General features: G+C 48.2%; 7 protein-coding genes across 7 annotated transcripts; 5 read left to right on the plus strand and 2 right to left on the minus strand.

Moving 5' to 3' along the window:
* Positions 1-4459: 4459 nt before the first annotated feature.
* On the plus strand, positions 4460-5516 carry N7455_010029 (uncharacterized protein; the record flags this gene model as incomplete). Its single annotated transcript, XM_040957528.2, has 6 exons — positions 4460-4530; positions 4587-4613; positions 4660-4894; positions 4954-5169; positions 5239-5337; positions 5403-5516. 6 exons carry the CDS (start codon positions 4460-4462, stop codon positions 5514-5516), a joined length of 762 nt encoding a protein of 253 aa, XP_040812066.2.
* Positions 5517-6793: 1277 nt separating this feature from the next.
* On the plus strand, positions 6794-8891 carry N7455_010030 (uncharacterized protein; the record flags this gene model as incomplete). Its single annotated transcript, XM_040957436.2, has 3 exons — positions 6794-7597; positions 7655-7757; positions 7810-8891. 3 exons carry the CDS (start codon positions 6794-6796, stop codon positions 8889-8891), a joined length of 1989 nt encoding a protein of 662 aa, XP_040812175.2.
* A 293-nt stretch (positions 8892-9184) lies between these two features.
* N7455_010031 (OB-fold domain-containing protein) lies at positions 9185-10432 on the minus strand (the record flags this gene model as incomplete). Its single annotated transcript, XM_040957514.2, has 2 exons — positions 10262-10432; positions 9185-9918 (listed from the first exon to the last, which is right to left on the minus strand). The coding sequence occupies exons 1-2, from the start codon at positions 10392-10394 to the stop codon at positions 9185-9187; spliced, it is 867 nt and encodes a 288-aa protein (XP_040812025.2). The 5' UTR covers positions 10395-10432.
* A 349-nt stretch (positions 10433-10781) lies between these two features.
* N7455_010032 (putative DRAP deaminase) lies at positions 10782-11465 on the minus strand (the record flags this gene model as incomplete). Its single annotated transcript, XM_040957416.2, has 1 exon — positions 10782-11465. One exon carries the CDS (start codon positions 11463-11465, stop codon positions 10782-10784), a length of 684 nt encoding a protein of 227 aa, XP_040812081.2.
* Positions 11466-11778: 313 nt separating this feature from the next.
* On the plus strand, positions 11779-12809 carry N7455_010033 (DnaJ domain protein; the record flags this gene model as incomplete). The annotated part of the gene is made up of 2 exons (XM_040957484.2): positions 11779-12013; positions 12067-12809. Coding segments are annotated over 2 exons (978 nt in total), but the record flags the coding sequence as incomplete, so codon positions are not given.
* Positions 12810-13490: 681 nt separating this feature from the next.
* N7455_010034 (universal stress protein family domain protein) lies at positions 13491-15932 on the plus strand. Its single transcript, XM_040957389.2, has 4 exons — positions 13491-14600; positions 14666-15405; positions 15468-15529; positions 15592-15932. Exons 1-4 carry the CDS (start codon positions 13631-13633, stop codon positions 15767-15769), a joined length of 1950 nt encoding a protein of 649 aa, XP_040812130.2. The 5' UTR covers positions 13491-13630; the 3' UTR covers positions 15770-15932.
* Positions 15933-19153: 3221 nt separating this feature from the next.
* Positions 19154-21183, plus strand: N7455_010035 (H(+)-transporting V1 sector ATPase subunit B; the record flags this gene model as incomplete). The annotated part of the gene is made up of 8 exons (XM_040957405.2): positions 19154-19252; positions 19314-19398; positions 19457-19476; positions 19538-19573; positions 19649-19810; positions 19876-20464; positions 20582-20800; positions 20897-21183. The coding sequence occupies 8 exons, from the start codon at positions 19154-19156 to the stop codon at positions 21181-21183; spliced, it is 1497 nt and encodes a 498-aa protein (XP_040812097.1).
* Positions 21184-21333: the final 150 nt, after the last annotated feature.

The raw sequence follows: 21333 nt of genomic DNA on the forward strand, positions 1-21333 counted from the left end.
GGTACCTTAATTTTCAATTTTACCATACAAGTCTCTCAAGCTAAAACAACAACTTCCTTTGAAAAAAAAGAAAAGAGAGAAGTCTCAAATATTATATTAATTAATACGGAGTATGGAGGACGGAGTGTTCACATTATATTCATATCTCATATCAACTATTATCAATAGTCATACTTGCATATCCTCTAATATACCCTATATGCTTATCACATATAACTCCCTATTTATCATCTGACCGCCCATGCACGGCGCCTAATAATTGAGGAGGTTGGGCATACAATAATTGTGTGCAGCCTGTAACCGTTGCCCACGCAGCCCTAGTCTGCGTTGTTTGGGGCGTGTCAGAAGGGGGTTGGGCCGCCTTGGTAATTTATTTGACTCGAGCATGGGAATTGGCTGCCTCGAACTTTCATTCCAGCACACTAACATACTCTAATAATCTCCAGTTACGGAGTACCGAACAAAGACATCTCATCTGGACTTGGATACAAAAGTACATCCTGATCACCTTGGTTACCCCGTCTTTGTACGAGTCACTTCCCAGCGGAGATGTCCTCCGTTCTCCGTAGATGTACCAGATGTACCAGATGTACGATGTACAGTGTAAGATGTAAGATGTACTACGCAGATACAGCTCGCAGACTGGGCGAGAACAGCAAGGAGAATCCTTTCCCTCAACATCTCATGTTATGTCATGTCCTACCTTCGGACTTCTACTCTCTACCAGTTGCATTCTCGCACGGATAGTAGAAACACTGGTCTTATTTTTCGGCTTCTAACGGACCATCCTTGTTTCAGTGCTTCGTTTACGGAGTAGTTCGTGTTGGCTTCTGAACTTGGATTAACATTGGTTGACTTGGTTGACCGGGCATCCTGTGCCTCATTTTTATTTTCCGCCACCTGATCTCCTGATGCATCGGGGGACTCAAAGAGGAGAGGTATCTCGCTGTCTCTTTTCTGACTGATCCTCCGACTTGCATGGGGCCAATCATATACTGGGGTAAGATGCCGGGCCATGTGGAAGAGAATTAGTAAACTAGGTTCACGGCCGGACGGAAAGGTTCGCGGGATAGAAAGGTAGGTAGACTTAAGCCGCGGTGGGCTGGGAGTTGCATATGATGGGTTCTCTTTTCTCTTTGTTCCAAGGTACACGGGTCTGGGCCCCAGATGCTTGGGAGATCATTGACATATTTCTTCCCAGCCGTTTCCTATTGGGAACAGCGTAGGATTCGTTTGTCTACTCGGGGTTTCTTTGTTGAGATTCCCGTCTCAAAAGACTTAGTGTGTCTGTTGCCATGGATGCCGGATATGTTGTATTACAAACCTATACTCCGTAGAGTAGTTACTCCGTATATGTTGTATCTAAGAGACTCCAATCAAAATGACGAGAGTAAGATCATAAACCAAGCCCGTTATAGCCACTTTACGAGACTCTAACCGCGTCATTCCGGTTTCTCCACTAATCTCAAAGCTAATGGAGATTCGCGGTCCCGATAACACAGACGATGGAGCCCTACTTTTACACATTACGAAGTAAAGAGATGTAATTACCTGCAGGAAGCGGGATAGAATGCACCTGTCAAATGGACGAACCCTGGGGCAACCGTTGTAGCCGAGGATCCTAGATTGATTTAGGACTCTGCAAGGCTACTACATATATAATTTGATGGGAATTTGACCAGTCTATTTGAACTCATCAACTCACTACATCCACTGTTTCAATGTTCGGCGTTCGCCCCTGATCCGATCCCATGGAATTTCAGGTACCTCAGGTACATAAAGTACGCAAATCCAAGGGCCGTACCGAAAGGAAACCAAGGTTCAAATTTAGTGGGCCAACTCACTTTTTTCTTTTTTTTTGATATATTCAAATATTTTTCTCTAGACCGCACAATAGTATTTACCATTCGGGCAGGGAAACGGGAGACGTGGAGTACAACATACACACCGCGTACAATATACGATGGGGGATTGTACGGAGTACACAGAATACCACATTTACTTTTGAGAACATATTCCACTTTCTCTCACTTTCGAGTCGATGATTCGCTCAGTGGGTCATTCTACTCCACGCCCACCAACCGCAAGCCAATCATCACCGATCAAAGATCAGTAGTATGATGGAGTCTATGCGCCAACAATGCCATTGGCCCCATTATCAAAAACAGCCCACTTTATCCAGCTGCTGTGCCTATGACGACGCTCTCTTTATCCCTCACAAATGCCTAGTCACGCACCGTCGATTCGGGGGACTACGGAATGCTCCACGGTGGGCCTCATCTAGGCCCAACTACCCGTGGAGGGCCGCTATAGGGGGAGGACCGCAGTGTCGCCACTTAGGAAAGGAAACTATTTGCTTCCCAAACTACCGGGAGGCGCCGTGTTCTTTTGGCCTTCGAGAAGGTGGTTCCTGGATGTGATCTTCGAACATCCGAATTTATGGTCAACGGTCTCCGAATGGTTATCTTTTACCTTAAGATAGCGTGATCATTGCCTATGCTTTCGACTCCAAAAAAACCGAGAGCTTGTTGGGGGGGCCAAATCCACCTTGATCGACCTCGTTGCCCCCCCCCCTAACAGGCAACTAACAGGCAATCCCCTTCTCCAGAGATTAAACAAGCTGACCAACGACCAACGACCAACACACAATTACAGGGATGTTTATCCCGAACTTCCTAGAGAACTCCCTAGCGACCGTTGGCAAAATTACCACGAGATTTGGATTTTTCAACTTCCCACACTACTTTGGACACTAAATCATGTCGGCCCACTTCAAACACCGAAATGTCTGTGTGTGAATTTCCAGAATCCGTGGAAGCCGCGGGAAGGTCAACCCCCTTGATCGCTGGGACTGTCAGATCTGAGTCCTAGTAGATGATCCGTCCCAACCGCACACGAGGGGCTAAATTAGTTTGGATTGGCCTTTTAAATTGTTTTCATTAAAGCGGTCCCACTGTCACTCCAGTAACCTTAGATTTATATGAAGCTTTCGCGCATCGGGAAGGTGTCAACAGCACAATATTAGAACACACTAACAGATAGCCTTCCACCTGCAGAGGCAACTAACACTAGCCCTCAATTCTATCTAGCGTACGAAGTACACAATGGCGGTGCACGCAATAGCAATGCCACACTTACTGCATGCCATAGGATTTTCTTTATATTTAGATCGCCAGCTAAGGCGGCCGCGATATGTTTTGCGTACCGCAGTCATGTATCTACATTGTGAAAATGATAGATGCCCCTCCCCTGCCCCTGTTGTGCTGCCCAAACTGGGTCCTTATGTGTGTCATACCTGACTAGCTTGTTCCATTGATCTGGGAACTAATGTCCGTGGTCCGGTTGGGTCTGAAACTAGCCCCTGTCGAGATTGGGGATTGCCCCTATGTTGTCAGCAAGAGGCAATCAATTATGCTTTATGCTTCTACTTGGGGATCTTGCTCCGCTTCTTCTATGGCTTTCTAGAAATAAAATGGGGTGCTTTCGAATGCCGGTGCCTTAGAGTGAGGTGTGAATGTTGTTCAATTAATATTGCTCCTTTTAGAAAGGTTTGGAAGTGGCTTGTTTACTCCGTACTATTTCTGTCATTGCCCTACTAAGGAATAGACTTATAACCTCCAAGTTGGTCTTGATTATCCATATATGTTACATTTTTGATTTCTAAAATATAATACCTTATAAGAATAGTCGCTTATGCGGCCTTGTTGTTGCCCTTCTCAGTACAGAGTAGTCTTTTTAGATGTCTTTTTTTATATAGATACCCCCCTTCCCACTCCACCCCCTTTAGTAGTGTTGTAGCTAGAAGGATAGGGACAATTAGCCGCAAAAATATATAGAATATAGTGAAAAGGTGTAAAACATGGTGCCTTGGAGTGAGGTGAGGATGCTGTTGATTCAATTTTACTCCTTGCTTAGATGCCTTTTTAGTATCTCTATTGTTGCGCTGCAAGACAACACACTTGATATCCAAAGTGGTCTTGATTATGTTGTGTGTTTGATTTCTGTGACACAATGCCCTTCATATGTTGTTTGATTGATGGCTTTAATCTTTTGCAGTGTCTGCATGATATCTACATACTCAGTTGTGTGCTCAGCTATTATATCTACTTCAGAGTTGACAACCATACCCTAAACTAGCCCACTTTTCCTAGTACCATTTTCGCTTTTATATCTTCACTCCTTGACCAGAACTCTGACGCTAAAAGAACAAGCAAAACCATGGTCATGATGGAAAAGCAAATTCGAGGTGATTGAAGTGACCATCCTCAGACCCTCACTTTCGGAAAGAGCAACCCACGCAGCGTCCCTCATTGACCCTTCGCTAATATAAATCAACCACTGCCCTCCTCATTTTCTCTTCCTCTCTTACCTTCACTACACTCACTCTGTGTAGTATCATGCCATCTATGCAACCTTTTTACTTGAGTCTTCTGCCTTTCTGAAATACCACCATTTGACCATGCCCCAGCAACGAAGACGGCCTCCCGTGAGTCCGTTTGCGCAGGGGTACACTCCGCAAATGAGAGAGGCGTTAGTGAACCAAATCTCACTTTTAGGAAGTACGATGGTCGCTAACAAATCGACAGCGTGGACCGGATGCCGATTCCAAGCGAGTCAGTATTTTGATCCCTCTTAATCTTCACTTGCTCACCGTCATAGAATAAAATGTTGCGTCTGCAAGCGGCGTCGCCCGAAGTCGCTGTACTCGAACAACCAACTGAACTACCTCCGCCAGGCAATGTTCGATCTTGGCTATAGCAACCTTCGTGACCAGCAGGTTGCTAAGTGTGGGCCATGCACAAATGCTCAGGTTTGTGAGGAGCTGTGTCATCGTTGCGGTCACTACCGTGCCATCGACCAATTCGCGAGAAACCAACGGAATCGCGAGAATCCGGTATGTCTTCCTTGAGCTACATGCTTTGACTGCTTCTAACATTTCGTTGGTCTCAATAGCTCTGCCAGCCCTGCATGAACTACCAGATGTCCCTCGATCCTGCCGATCAACCTCTTGCGATTAAGGACAAAGTTGTGGTTGAGAATGAGGGAGAGGAAGAGGAAGAGGAAGAGGAGGTCAACTCTGAGTCTGCGGGACGTTCTGGATCTGTGGCTCTGTCTTGTTCCGTGGGACACCCTGACTCTGTCAAGCTCTCTGGCTCTGTGGGTTGGCTGGTAAGTGATCACAACTACATCGGCTCTGGCCAAGTCTTGGTTTTACTCATGCATATACTTTTACTACAGGAGAGCCTGGAACAGGGCATCGAGCGAGCTCTTGTCCTGCACGATGATTCCACGGATAGTGAGGGTAAGGATAACCGAGGCGGCTTTGCAAGAGTCAAGGTAGGTCACTTTATTTCAACAGAGCTTCTGTCGATGGACTTTTAACAAAACTTCGTATCGTATAGGCGCACCGGGGTCGTCAGGAGCCTGTTCCCGACCCCGAGCCTGCCCCAGGCTGGGCACCCGGTACTCGCAAGATTAACGATGGCACTCCATGGAAAGGAGGAAGGTTTCTCTAATTGTTTCCAACACCGTGCCAGTGGAATCTTTTACGAGCAACTCTCGGGCTTATGATTGACGATGCTTCTCTATCTATGAGCACTTCGGCTGCTAATCTGTGCCTAGTATTGCAGTTCGCAGCTTGTTCTTCTTCTTCTTCTATCTCTAGTACTCCTGGTTTCTCAGTCGCCTTTTCATACACACGGTTCGACTCTTGGGTCTACCCATGATGTCTCCTATGTATCCAGACGCGCTTTTTTGCTCTTTCTTCGGGGAGGGGCGAGTTTCCAGTGATTCCAACCCTGCCTAGTTCATGTCCTACATGCAACCTTTTTCATATTCTGATTGACAGTGCTTTTATTTACAGGGTGGGGTGGACTTGTAAGTCCATGCCGATATAACCCTGTCTACTAATTTCCTTTTCACTTTCTTTTCTGAAATCCTAGGGTTATGTTTTATGAAGACCCAGGTATCAATCCATTACTTTTGAATGTTTTGCTTTTTCCCTTTTTGAACTCCAATGCCATGGTTATGACATCGGTGGTTCCGTTGCCCCCACTGACTATAAATAAACCTGTAGTTCGACTTCATCATAACTAGTTCGGGTATCAGGTATTCAAGCATGTTCCAGCTATTTCGGGTAATTGGAAAGACTATAAGGGCAGTGGCAAACTGATTACCCCATTTGGGATTTCCAATAAAGTTTTAATTTGTTCATTCTAATAATGGTGTCAAGTCATACATTTTAAGAGAATCAGAAGAGGGCAACCCTACAGAATATATAGACAACCCTTAAACTAGAAGAATAACCTGATCTGTCGATCGGATCCCGACAGTTGGCAATGACATAGCTCAATCTTTGGAATTATGTCCTTCACAACTCTGATAGGTGTGAGAGAAACTATAATTGCACACATTGCATGGAAGATGCATGTTCCGTTAGTCTGCCGATCGTGTGGCTTTGACCCAGTCAAGCAATATGACAGAACTTCTGTGGGACTTTAATATATATAACAAAGGGCTAATATATTAAATAGCGACCGGCATAAGATGTGACGTCGAGGGAGTACAAAGAGAATGAATCTTAAATCTGTCTTCTTAGTGACGATGTGATCGCCACAACGTTTCACTCGCCCCCCACCCGCCCCTCCATAATTTTGTGGTCATTTGTAACCTCTCTGCACTTCTTATTTCTAGAATTTCTCTCCCAAATCGATCCGATCCATCTATTTACAGAGGATTACACATCTTGGTGCAAGAGAACAGTCCAGCCACATCCGAACCTCCGAACCCCCGCATGGCCTACAATGGAAATTACGCCAGGAATACATATCAAACGGGCAAAATGAACCCAGATGCAAACGAACATGGGTACTCGCCTACACCCCCATATCCATCCTACCATGAACCAGTCCACCTGAACATGCCGCAACCACAAGTGCCGCGGACTGGTTCGCCAGCCTCAAACCCAACCCCAGAGCCCTACAACTATCCGGAATCCCATCGCTCCTCCCCAAACATGAACACCGGACATATAGACAATGCAGTGAACTCTGCATTTCATAGCAGTGGCTCCACAGGCTACCTCTCCCCGGAAGTTCTATCGCAGATCACAGCAACAGTGATCCAGCAGCTCAAGACAACCGGGTTAGACAACCTACAAGGATCTGGTGCGCCCCCGCCCCGCTCGCAATCACAGCAGCCACCATGGCAAACGGATGGCTCCCTGCGGCCGCATGCAGAGTCTCCGCCTGCCATACCCCTGCAGCGAAGCAGTTCAATCCCACCGCCTAGTTCGGCCTCCGATAATATCCATACTGGGGATTTCCAGCCATACGTCTCCCCCGGTTACACTAGTGATAGTCACCTCAGCCCCAACCCTACCCCCGATCCCCTTGCGAATAGACGGGGCTCAATATCGAGCCAGAGTAGTGATCGGAGTCATCATAGCCACCATAAGGCGGAACGTCCGAAACCTCCGGATCGGGACGCTACTGTTATGGAGATGACTACTCTGGAGCGGATCTGGGGGAAGTTGTTTGAGGATGGCAAGGCGACGAAAAGGCTTGGTCAATTCTTACGTGGGATTGCGGTTCATCTGGTATGTGGGCTTTTGTCTGTTCTATATCCTACGGATTTTGATGGCTAACTTGACTAGATTGAGGACTATCCACCGGGAAACACTATTGTTATCCCCCCTCACAAGTTGCAAAAGTTCTATCGTGATACTCATGATCCGAATGACCCTTATCCATGGCAAGGTTGGTGGTTTGATCTGTTTATTGACATACCATATTCTGACTAAATATTTAGACATCTTCGATGATCGTACATCTTCAATATCCCGACTCTTCCGCGAAATCAAGGTTGAACATCATCTCATCCAAGATGATGTAGAAAAGCGACCAGATATTCCAGGCCTAACACCCAAAGGCTTCGAGACCTGGGCAACCTTGATGATCCTAGCAAACCCAGGACGCGAATACGAGCGGCTCCAAAAGGCAGTCCTCAACATGCCCATCAACAACCCAGACGACAAGAAAGAGCGTTTCCCAAAGGAAATCCCACGCCGTCTCTTCCCAGAAATCGGAGACATCGCAATAAGAGAAGACATCGAAGACCGCATGATGGTCCACTGCGGCGTCGATCTACCATACATCACCCCTGAAGAACGCAACCAATCCGCCGCCCGACCAACCCGATCATCCACCACAACCGCATCACCCACAGAACGAACCCATTCGTACGAGCGAGGCCGACCTCGCCCCGCAGCCACAATCCCCAAACCAGCCCAACAACCACAACCAAGACCAGCCTCGGCTGTCACAGACGACGAAGAAGATGAACCCATCCCCTCGGCGCCAATCGAGCGCGAACGTAAGCCCTACAGCGCCAATCCAGGTGTCGGCAAAGTCTACGAAGAACAAGCCCAGAGACGCAGCCACACGGGCTCCTTCTCCACCCCCCGACCTTCAGACTTTACCCACAAGGCACCGACATCGGGACCAAATCCAGCACACCGCATGTCTGACTCCTATGACCGCGACCCGCACTATTCACACTCGGGATCGGGTCATTCTGCTGATAAGCGGTTCTCGAATTCGCATGACCCCCGCAGCTCGTCACAGAGTGTGAATCACCGCGGTGGTAATGGTGGTGGTGACTATAGGCATTCGGAGGGTGATTTGCATGGTCGTGACCATGCGGCTAGATATACGGGGCTGTCGGCACATGATTTGTCGTATAGCGAGTCGCCGACTACGAATCTGCCTGAGGATGATACGCGCAACTATCATCATGGTGGCCGAGGTAGCAATGAGGACTATTACCGGGGAAGTGGCCAGGGTGGAGGGTCTGGGTCTTGGTATGATAAGTATGACAAGTATTACCGTTGAGATGGGTTGTTTTATGTTTTGGTGTTTTTGGTTTCTTCTTTGGTGATTATTGCATGTCAGGATCCTTTTTTTTTTCTATCCTTCTGGCTCTCGATCTCAGCTTTGGTCTTAAATTTTGATTCTTTCCAAGCTCGGCGTTGCATGGATACGAAGATACCCCTTCTTTCCGGGGTTGTGCATGACTGACGATATCTCATATTTCATGATTAACGCTCTGCTCTGTTTCAAATACATGTGAGATATAATAATTCCACCAATAATGGCATAGGGATGAAAAAAAGTGTAGCGAATACTCAAGTTGAATCCATCTCACCCCTACCCCCAAATCCAAATTTCCTCATAACCCTCTCCCCATCTTCTCTAACCTTCCTAAGCTCCCTCTCCCTCTCATTCTCCTCCTTCTCATACCGTCGCGCAATAGCCTTAGCATGTCTCTCCTCACGCTCAATCTTCTTCCTAGCAATCCTCTCCGCGCGTCTCTTATCCTCCAACGCGCGCTCATCGCATCTCTCAGCATCATCGCGCAACGTTTCAATCTCCTCGTCAGTCAACAACCACGGCACAGACAAGACTTCAATAAGGAACCGTAGACGGGTATCCAGGAACTGCATTTCGGCGTTCGTATCGCGCACGAGCCAAAACCGCTCGAGATGTAACTGCATCTGCGAGCGGAAGGTTGACAGTGTCCCTTTCACCCGGACTACCGTTCCTGGTTGCAGAGCTGAGATGTCAATCTCGTCGTGGTCTTTGGAGGTTACGTGTGTTTCTTGGGTGAGATTGGTGGCTGTTGGTGCTGTGAGGGAGAATGAAGACCATGGTGTTTTTTCTTGGCTTGTGGTCAGGGCTGTCTGACTAGCAGTGCTGGGTTTTGGTGAGGTCTTCTTTAGTACGGCTATGTCGATTGTGGCGCCGCTGCTGTCGTCTAGTGTTAGGATTGTGCGTCGTGGGATATCAGTTCGCGCCACTATGACGCCTACTAGGCTGACGAATTGGATTGGGTGGTTGTTGTAAAAGAAGATGTTTTGGCCTGTGCGGTTTGTTAGTTGTGTGGTTTTTTTCAATGTATAGATAGGCGTGGCTGTGTTTTGGTTAGATGGGAGGGACATATTGGGCAATAGCAAGACAGAATATGTTTGGATATGTTGAAAGGCATAACAGAGAACATTAGAATAAGGATATAAAGTTCAGGTATAATGGAAAGGAAGTATAAACAGTCTGGTGGAACATATCAAATGGACTTCTTCAGGCTAACGCCTCTTTTTGAGCTTCCACTGTAGAGGACCCAGAAATATGCACATGGGGTGCTAGGCGCGTCGATCTCCAGGGAGCATAAAGAATTGGCGGCAAGCTCGGAAAAAGAAATAACATACCGACAAAGTCACTCGATTTTCGGAGACGATGCACATCGGCTGCACCCATTTTCACCCAGGTAAAGTGCGTTGGTGACGCCTTGAAGCAGAACGCGGGATAGAATATGAGGTTCTCATTGTTGACTGTTGCCATTGGTTCATCTTTTTTCTCGGGATTGTCTTGTTTTGGAGATATCAAGAAAGAGACATTAGAGCTGTATTCTGGACTGGAAGCTGGAACCGTTGAAAGTCGGGTTGATGTCACGTGGTTGTATATGAATAGGTATGGTCGTATATGAATAAGGTCGTGGCTCGCGTTCTTTCCTGTTTGCTCAATGCCGAAGGAAATATTTTCCGTGTCTTCACGGTGTGAGCTCTAGTGTATCTCGGTGACCTCGGTGATACTCTGATTGATTTACTCATGGCCACCATTTCACATTCTACTTCACTGTCTCGAGACGACTTTAACCAGCCCATGATGGCACTGGAGCACATAAATGCTGAATTCTGCGCCACTTTTGATACTAATACCCCACACTCTCTATAGATAGATATGCTTATCTCCCTCCATCATCCTTTTCAACGGATTCCTCGGCATCGCCTCCTGCCTCTTCCTCTCCTCGGCACTAATATCATCAACATTAGTCTCCTTCTCCCCCAATGCAGCCCTAACCTCCTCTGCCGCATTCTCATGTCCCGCAAAAGCAACTGTCAAAATTTCCCTCTCCAACCCACCAACATGCTCCCACTCAATGCCCGCCTCAGTCAACATCCGACACCCCTCAGACTCGCCAACAAACGTGCCAGGTTCCTTAACCCCAAAATAAACCTTATGGATCCCCTCTCGTCCCCCCTCTGTCGTCTGCGTGATGCGCTGCACACAAGGCGCATTCCCAGACAGCCGCTTCCCGCACGGCTCCATCGTGACGTACATGATGAGCTTGCGGCCGGGCTCGACGGGGAGGACTTCACCGACTTGGTCATCGGGGACTTTGTGTACTGCAGCATAGTTGGAGAAGCAGCATTGCTCTGCATGTGTGTTGCCTGCGAGCTCCATTGTGTACCCCGTTGAGAGGATCCGGTCGTCTGAGAAGGTGGGGTCGTCGTCTTTTCGGGATAGTAGAACTGCGCCGACTCGGAAGTTCGTAGGTCTTGGGGGTGATTTCTCCGCCAGGGAGAGACATTGTTTTAGATAGGGGATGTGAGGGGAGGTCTTTGTCGTCATAGTGAGTGATGTCAATTGCGATTTGGGTTGGGTGTTCGATGTAGGAGGGGTTTTGGTAAGGTTGGTGTTTTAGATGTAGAATTTGGAATTTGGAATGTATTTGGATAGTCTCTGTAGCTCTTGAAATTCGAGGAGAGTGAAGTGGCGCTGTCGATGAGCTTGGGGTGCTTGGAAGTGGGATAGGCAAGGCGGGGAGCAGCAGCAAAATGACGAAATGGCCCCGTCGCGTCTAAATCGCGTTCCGTTTTTATAACCTACGCTAGTGTAATCGCCACTTCTATTGGTCTTTCATCTATTAAATCCCAATTCGTGTAATATATCTAAATTGCACTCAGTTCTTCCTCCTGGTGCTCGAACAACACAAATCCGCATATCGCGTCACCCAAATCCTACAATGGCGAAAAACGCGAAACCCGAAAACCATGCCTCGGACGAAGAAATGCCGTCTGTCGAGGAAGACCTCTATAAGATTCTAGGCGTTGCATCCGATGCAACCCCAGAAGCTATCAAAACTGCATACAAAAAGAGCGCTCTGAGAAACCATCCCGGTATGCAAACACACCCAGTTCCCAAAACATCCAAGATACCAACCTCAGAGCAGACAAGGTGAGCGAAGAAGCCCGCGCAGACGCCAACGCAAAGTTCCAACGAATCGCACTGGCCTACGGTGTACTCTCTGATGAGCGTCGACGAAACGTGTACGACCGGACCGGCAGCACAGACGAAGCCTTCGGCGAAGATGGCGACTTCAACTGGATGGACTTCTACCGCGAACAGCTGTCAGCGATGCTTGACTCGCGGGCGATCTCAGACTTCCAGAAGAAATACCAAAACTCAGACGAGGAGAGAAAGGACCTGCTCGCCGCGTATGAGACGCACGAGGGCAATATGGATGCTATCTATGATACCGTGATGCTGTCTAATGTACTAGACGACGATGAACGGTTCCGGGGTATCATTGACCAGGCTATTGCGGACGAGGAGGTGGAGGACTTCGAGCGATATTCCAAGGAGCCCGAGAAGAAGAAACAACAGCGTGTGAAGAAGGCGCAGAAGGAGGCGCGCGAAGCGGAGAAGTTGGGGAAGGAGATTGAGGATAAGAAGAAGAAGAAAGCTGGGGGTGCGGCGAAGAGCTCAAAGGCTGCGGCGAATGAGGATGATCTTCTGGCTATTATCACTAAGCGTCAGCAGGATCGTGGTGTGGGCTTCCTCGCTCGTTTGGAGGAGAAGTATGCGCAGCCTGGGAAGAAGCGTGGTGTCGATGATGAGCCTTCCGAGGAAGCATTTGCTGCTGTTGGGGCTCGGAAGGGGACAAAGCCTAAGTCGAAGAGGGCTAAGGCTTGAATTAGGGTCTTTGTTTCCTGTAGCATTCATGTGTCATGTCTAGGCGTTTATTATGTGGGTTTAATAGGAGTTTTGTAATTGCATACCACGATACCTTTTGGTCTTCTCCTTTGTGTTGTTTTTCTTTCAGCCCCAACAGATTTTGTAGAATCCGATTGCCGAATATCAATTATCTTCTGCACCTATCCAATGTCGACTTGATGTAAGACTTCTGATTTTGTGAGATGTCAAGCCCATTTTCTTAGATTCTTCCCACCAATCCGTCACAGCATCTACCTATTTCAATACCAAGAGTGAGATTTTGGGAAATAAAAGTGCGGGATCAATAGGCCGAGGACTCCAGTCTATTTACGTCGATAGGCGGCATCGACTGTATTCTTATTATGTGCTAGATACTTGTAGTCAATCCAAATAGTATAGAGAGGTAACTAGCATTTCCTTGAAGGGACATGATAGAAGAATCTGGGCGCGCAGCCACTGTGGCTGCAGTAAGAAGCCTCACCTTGGGCTCCTTCTCCCAATTCTTCTTTTTGAAGGTTCCTGTTGGTCCTCTCCTTTGTGTTTTCTGTGTTCTTTCTCTTTTAACCTCCAGATGATGCAGAATCCGATTGCCGAATATCAATTATAACCATCTGTCGGCTTGATTTGTGAGATTGCTGAACTGCTAGAACTGCCAGACCTATTTTCTTAAATTCTTCCCAAATCCCTCGCAGCTAAACCCCAAACTCCTTGCTAGCACCGTCATACGGCGATCTGCTCCACATTCCTAGGTACTTGGCGGAGTTGAGTTGAGTTCCCCACAGCCCGGAGGCGGTGCCACCATGTCGTACCACACTAGTCGAACTTCTCCTGAACAACCGAAAAGCTTGGATGGTCGATCAACAATATCAACGACCCAAACAAACGAGAAACCAACAGGTCTAAGTCGGACCTTGCAGAACCTGCTGATTGCCCCGCAGTCTAAGAGTGCGGGCGGGACAACCTATTCGCCTAGAGGCGGAACCCGCAGTCCAGTCGAACCACTTGTATCTTCACCTTTACGCATCAGTTCTTCAGATATGGCATCCGCTCCAAGTTCGCCGGAGAGGCACACCGCCGATCGCGAGGCTCTTCCTCGTAGATCATCCGACCATATTGTTGACACTGTCCGCTCAACTACGGGCCTTGGTATTGATGATGCGAAATCTGATGTCGCTTCAACTTCTCTAGAGCAGCCACACGTCAAAAAGCGATTTTTGCAGGCCCGAGACAGGTCCCAGAGCCGCAAGGGTGTGGCCGCCATTATGTCTGGCCGTCTCTTCCCGAGAAGCTTTTCCCGTGGCAGAGACAGAGACTCATCACGGGGATCTTCCCAGCGTGGATCGTCTCTCGACTCTCATGATGCCCCTTCACCGGAGCGGGGTCGTCCTAGTTCCTCTGGCAGTCATTCTGTTCACGTTGAAACCCTAACACCCGCCCCTAGTAGTTCGGGGAAGGGGAAATCGCTCAACATACACGATACATTCAACAAGTCAGATGAGGTATTGACTAAACCCCATGGAAGCCTGCCTGATTATATCAAACCGGCAGCCGTGGAGGAGGGAGGGGAGCGAATTGCCAAGGATGTTTTCGATCGCGACAAGAACATGATTGAAAGCAGTGAAGATGAAGCCAACGACACTTCGAGCGACGAAGACAGCACTCTGGAAGGTGCACGAGGCCGCAAGAAAAAGAAGCACTCGGATATCACATCTATAACGCCAAGCGACTTTGAAAAATCCAAGGACGATGATTCCAAGCAGCCCGAAGAACGTATGTTGTTTTCTCGAGACTTCTATTACATAGAAAATCGAATATACTAATCTTAAATTGCATAGAAAAAGTTCCTGAGCCCCCAAGTGGACGGCAGGAGAAGAAACCGCGGAAATCTGCTTTGAAAGCCGTGGTCCATCCACAGACCAGTTTCGATATCCCCACCCCGCGTGTTCAGTCAGTGGCTGGCACACCTTACGGCTCAGAGGATGAAGCCGAAATCGGTGACATTCATCGTGCCCAGAAGCTCAGCATTTCCATGTCTGCTATTGACAACGGTGTTCACAACCGATCCATCCGAACAATTGTCCGCGGGAACTTTTCAAGTCCGCAGGATCAAGGCGATGGGAGCCGTCGTCGCCGTCGGAAGTATTTAATCGCAACCGACTTAAGTGAAGAATCAGTCTATGCCCTTGAGTGGACTATCGGGACCGTTCTAAGAGATGGAGACACGATTTTCGCCATCTACGCCATGCATGAGGACTCTACTACTGCGTCAGCGGTGCAGGTCGGTGAGGGAGCCAAAGTGATGAAAGATGCAACAGCTGTGGTTGGCACCCAGACGAAAGAAGCCAACCAGAATTATGCATCCCGTACGATCCTGGGTCGACTTGGCCCTGGTACTGCTAGCAGGACACATTCCGCTGATTCCCGGGCCTCGTCAATCGCCGAGGCTGAACGGGTGAGGGCAGTTGAGACTGTGTCTCAGACCTGTGTAAAGCTGCTGCGGAAAACGGTCTTGCAGGTCCGTATTGCCGTAGAAGTGATCCACTGCAAGAACCCAAAGTCTATGATCACCGAAGCTGTAAGTACTTTCTCTGCTATCAACCTCCCTATTATCTCTGATCCATACTTACAATGACTTAGATTGATGAACTCGAGCCTACACTTGTTATTGTCGGTGCGCGGGGTCAGAGTGCATTGAAGGGGTGAGTGGTTTGAATTTCTAGTTCAGTATCTTGCTGCTGGTCAATACTAACCTTACCTTTAGTGTCCTTCTCGGTTCGTTCTCAAACTATCTCCTTTCTAGTTCCTCTGTGCCGGTCATGGTTGCACGCCGGAAGCTGAAGAGGCATACGTGGAAAGATAAGCTCAAGGGCACTACAAATGTGCGCCTGTCCAATAATCTAATTACCCCGAAGAGTCTTGCTCAAGCCAAAGTGGATTGATTCGGTGCACTCTATTTCTTTTACTCTCTGCCTTGCATTTTCAAGGATCGGATCATGGCGAGGCGAATGGTGCATATCTGGATTCTCACTACCTCTGTTTAACGCGTATGGATACCCTACTTTTCATGGGCTTAAGATTTCACATCATGATGACTTTCTCTCTTCTCTCCTGGTTTACTTCTCGTCTTTGGTTCGGGTCTTTGGTGTTATTATTGCTTGTCGTGGCGCGGTCGTGTTCTTAATTGCTTAGTGTTGGTGTCTAAGAGGCATAACACCTTGAATAAAAGAGGTTGCCCTGCACTGGAATTTGTATAATGTAAAATATAGATGTATTCCTGAGCTATTACTTCATTCATAATGTTACCATCAAAGGTCTTTGTATACACCAAAAAAATACCTAAAAACAACATCCAAAAAGACCACTGAAAAAGACATTTAAAAGACTTGACAAGGCCACCTAAGCGGCCGAGTATTTTTTGTATTTTATAGTCCAAATCGAAAATTTGCTTAGACCCAGTCCATGTTGGGCTTAGCTGAAGCGCCCAGGGGAATGGGGATGCCTAGATCCCGATGAGAGCTACTTGGCGCCACAGCCCCCAAGACTCAGACATTGTCTCTGATTTCCACGCATATAGAGATGATCTCCTTTAGAAATTCAATAGGTCTGTTGGGATTTGGGATACGATAGGCCATCTACATTAGGGCAACAACAATAAACATCACTACCCTACCAGAAGATAAACGATAGGACCGGAAGCAAACGCCAAACAGCCTTAAGTGAAGTGGTTGTCTCACTTTGGGAAATTCGGCTTTTTCTGGAGTTGATGCATAATATTCTGAATTGCAATTCCTTTTTCTTTTTCTTTTTCTTTTTTTTTTGCTTTTTGCGAGTTGCCAAATATGCATGCGGTTTGTTCTCATGCTCTTTTGGGGTTGGTTTGATCGCCTCTAACAACAATATAGCCACCACAACGAAGAGGACTTGGAGCTAGTATGAAACTACATGTACTCCAACTGGGAATTTTGTCGTTTCTACTAGCTGGAGTGACTGCACAGTTCCCACCATCCATCAGTTTAGACGAGGTTGAGGTCAAAACTGTCTCATCGCCCGCCAATACCAATATCACCATTCAGTACAAATCACCACTGCCGGGCACTTGCAAAACGGCTTTTAGCTCCCAAAAGCAATATACGGGTTATGTCAATCTCCCGCCTTCTACTCTATCTCTGGTCCAACAGGATTACCCCATCAACACGTTCTTTTGGTTTGTGGAAGCCCGGGAGAACCCTAAGAAAGCTCCACTTACAGTCTGGCTCAATGGCGGACCTGGGTCCAGTAGCATGATTGGCATGTTCCAGGAAGTTGGACCTTGCGAGGTTGTTGAGATTGACAAGACTCGACTGGGGACCCGAGCTAGGGCCTGGGGATGGGATCGCAGCTCGAACATGCTATTCATTGACCAGCCAAATCAGGTTGGATTTTCGTATGATACACTCACCAATGGATCCCTCAATCTTCTCTCTGGGCTGCTCTATTCTCAAGCCAAACCGGTTCCGCCGAAGCAGCCACATAATACCTTCTTGAATGGTACATTCCCTTCGCATGATCATGACCATACAACCAATACCACGGCTATCTCCTCTCAGGCAATTTGGCATGTTTTGCAGGCATTTCTGGCCGAATTTCCACAATACAACCCTGGGGGCAATGGGAATAACTCTGTTGGCATTAACTTGTTTACTGAAAGCTATGGGGGCCACTATGGGCCAGCCTTTGCGACATACTTTGAAAAGCAGAATGACTTGGTGGATCAGGGAAAGCTACCATCCAACAAAACTTTGAAGATTGGTCTCGTCTCCTTGGGCATCATCCAGGGCTGTGTGGACGATACGATACAGGGGTCATCTTACTCAGATTTTGCATATAGCAACTCATACGATATCAAAGCAGTCAGCGTCACGGATTACAAGAGCATGAAGCACTCTTTCTCAAAAAGCGGCGGGTGCCGGGAACAGATTGAGAAATGCCGCAGAACAGTAACATCCAAGGACCGAAACAATACAGCAGCCGACGAGTGCTCATCCGCGGTGATATACTGCAACCAGTATGTGGTAAACCCGTTTGAATCTAGTGGCCGGAGCCCTTACGACATCTCCCAGGCATCTCTAGACCCCTTTCCGTCAAATCTCTACCTAGAATATCTGAATACTGCAGCAGTCCAGTCATCTATCGGAACACCCGTCAACTTCAGCACGTCCAACCAAGACGTGAGTTATGCCTTCACAATGACAGGTGACCGCGCCCGAGGCGGCCAAATAGCACAACTGGCCTCACTGCTAGCAAAGGGCGTGCGAGTCGCCCTGATATACGGCGACAGCGACTACCTCTGCAACTGGCGAGGCGGCGAAGCGGTTTCCTTCGCTGTAGCAGCAGCAGCGTCAAACTACACATCTTCCTTCAATTCTGCAGGATACAGCCCCATCATCACGAACGAGAGTTACATCGGCGGCGTTGTCCGACAAGCTGGGAACTTCTCGTTCTCGCGAATCTATGATGCAGGCCACGAGATACCGGCTTATCAGCCGGAGACGATGTTCACACTATTCAGTCGTATCATCCAGGGCAGGAATGACCTGTCTTCTGGACAACCTGCGGATCTAGCTACGTTCAGGTCTAAGGGCGATGCTAACTCAACGGCAGTCAATCATGCCCCACCCATGGCTTTGCCGACCTGTTTCTTGCGGAATGTGGCTGCCACCTGCAGTCAGGATCAGCAGGTTATGCTTCAGGCTGGGAGTGGAGTTATCATTAATGGTGTCCATTATGAAAGTGAAGCGCAGTGGTCTGCGAAGGATAGTAGCCGGGCTGGTGACGGTGTGCTGCTTGGCGATGTGGGTGTTCCGGGTACAGAATCTGTGGAGATGATGGCGATCACTCCCAGTGCGAGCAAATCTAGTGAATTGCCTGCTATTGGGGTATTCACTGCTACCACCACACCGCGGATTAAAATGCAGCGCTCAACTTCTGCGTGTGTTCTATCTACTGAGATTCCTGGAAGATTTGGTTTGGTCACCCTCGTTGCATTATTTGTGTTTATAGTAAGAATAATTTGAATGACTAAGATGCATATCCAAAGGAGTCAAGTACTCCGTAACTAGGTAGTTTCCAAGGTTATAAGGTGTAACTATAAAATATAAAAGATGAACTTTGGAAGATCGGATCTAGGTACACGCAATACTGGACCGCCGCCGAGTCATCACGTGCAAAGTTACCGCCCAAGCTCCATCGAGACAGCTGGACCAACCCCCCAGTCCCACCTTTGCTCTCTTCCCCAATCTTGCCTTTTCTACTCTGAATTTCGCCCGCGGAGGATCAAATTCGCCATGGCTGACTTTATTGACCCCCGGATGTCCTCCATCAAGCCTCGGGTGCGCTACAATACCATCGGAGGCATCAACGGACCGCTGGTTATCCTCGACAATGTGAGTCTAATGTTCTGACAACATAGGGGAATTGTATACTAATTATGACATTTCAATATAGGTCAAGTTTCCCCGTTATAACGAAATTGTCTCGTTGACCCTCCCAGATGGCACAGAGCGCAGCGGTCAAGTGCTGGAGGCCAGAGGTCTGTCCCCACATTCTGCCATTCAGTCTAGGAGTATGAAAGCTGATATTATAACTAGGAAGCCGGGCTGTTGTGCAGGTGCGGACTAAAAGCTCGACCCTAATATGCAAGACATTAACTTAGCTCGTTTGTGAACTAGGTGTTCGAAGGCACTACCGGTGTCGATGTGAAGAAGGTACAACAACCAACCTATGGAATTGACAACCAGTCTATGGAAATTATTTGAATGTTGCGCTGACATCCCGTTTAGACCACAGTCGAGTTTAGTGGCCACAGCTTGAAGCTTGGCGTTTCCGAGGACATGTTGGGCCGAACATTCGACGGTTCGGGACGAGCTATCGACAAGGGCCCCAAGGTGTTGGCGGAGGATTACTTGGATATCAACGGCCAGCCTATCAATCCCTACTCCCGAGTATGCGCACAGCCACCCTTATACGATCGAGAACTGGGACTACGGGAAGCTAACGAACGGACAAGGTGTACCCCGAGGAAATGATTTCGACCGGTATCTCCGCTATCGATACGATGAACTCCATTGCTCGTGGACAGAAGATCCCTATCTTCTCAGCTGCCGGTTTACCGCACAACGAAATCGCCGCGAGTATATGTCGCCAAGCAAGTCTGGCCAAGCCCACGAAGGATGTTCACGACGGCCACGAGGAGAACTTCTCTATTGTCTTCGCTGCTATGGGTGTCAACATGGAGACTGCTCGCTTCTTTAAGCGCGATTTCGAGGAGAACGGTAGTATGGAGCGTGTTACTTTGTTCCTGAACTTGGCCAACGACCCGACTATTGAGCGTATTATTACTCCTCGTCTTGCCCTGACCACTGCCGAATACTACGCCTACCAGCTCGAGAAGCACGTCCTGGTTATTATGACTGATATGTCGGCCTACTGTGATGCCCTGCGTGAAGTTTCCGCTGCCAGAGAAGAAGTCCCCGGCCGTCGCGGTTATCCCGGTTACATGTACACAGATTTGTCCACCCTGTACGAGCGCGCTGGACGAGTGCAGGGCCGCAATGGCTCTATCACACAGATTCCCATTCTGACTATGCCTAACGATGGTGCGTTTCTTGAAATTTGCTATACCCTTGTTGTGATGACTTCTCCTCTTCGGGGGTGGCGCCGACATGTTTACTTGTCCTAACTTGAATCATACTAACCTATACCCCTTTATTCAGACATCACGCACCCGATTCCAGATCTCACAGGCTACATTACAGAGGGGCAAATTTTCATTGATCGTCAGCTCGACAATCGCGGAATCTACCCCCCGATCAACGTGCTGCCCTCTCTGTCCCGTCTGATGAAATCCGCAATTGGCGAGGGCCGCACTCGTAAGGATCACGGAGACGTTTCTAACCAGCTGTACGCTAAGTATGCCATTGGTCGTGATGCCGGTAAGCAATTTCCCCTAACCCCCCCCCCCCCCCTTCAATTGCAATATTTTGCTCTTTCCTAATCGGGTAATATCTCTAACCAACCAATACAACCAGCCTCCATGAAAGCCGTCGTAGGAGAAGACGCTCTCTCCTCGGAAGACAAACTCTCTCTCGAGTTCCTCGAGAAATTCGAGCGCACCTTCATCAGCCAGTCTCCCTACGAGGCGCGCACCATCGAGGAATCCCTCGACCTTGCTTGGAACCTCCTGCGCATCTACCCCAAGGAATTGCTTAACCGCATTCCCAAGCGCACTCTCGATGAGTTCTACGCTCGCCATGCTCGCAAGATCCCTAACAAGGATACCAACGATAACTCGCATGAGAACCTGATCGACGCATGAGATGTGTGTTGAGCTAAGTCCTGTGTCTTGGGCTATGTTGAGGGTAAACTATCGCCGTGCGAGGAGGTGGAAGTGGAAAGCTAGAGATCCCTGGCGAGGGGATTAGTAGGTCCCGTTTTTGTCGATGTCAATTGCATATACTCCTATCTT

The sequence above is a fragment of the Penicillium solitum genome, assembly GCF_028829755.1.
Source record: "Penicillium solitum strain IBT 25940 chromosome Unknown utg000008l_segment0_segment0, whole genome shotgun sequence".
Lineage (NCBI taxonomy): Eukaryota > Fungi > Ascomycota > Eurotiomycetes > Eurotiales > Aspergillaceae > Penicillium > Penicillium solitum.

Bases quoted from the DNA above. Each gene is read 5' to 3' on its own strand.
- N7455_010034 (XM_040957389.2), top strand. From the start codon at position 13,631: ATGTCGTACCACACTAGTCGAACTTCTCCTGAACAACCGAAAAGCTTG. The intron at 15,406-15,467 runs GTAAGTACTTTC...ACAATGACTTAG, and splicing joins AGTCTATGATCACCGAAGCT to ATTGATGAACTCGAGCCTAC. The intron at 15,530-15,591 runs GTGAGTGGTTTG...CCTTACCTTTAG, and splicing joins GGTCAGAGTGCATTGAAGGG to TGTCCTTCTCGGTTCGTTCT.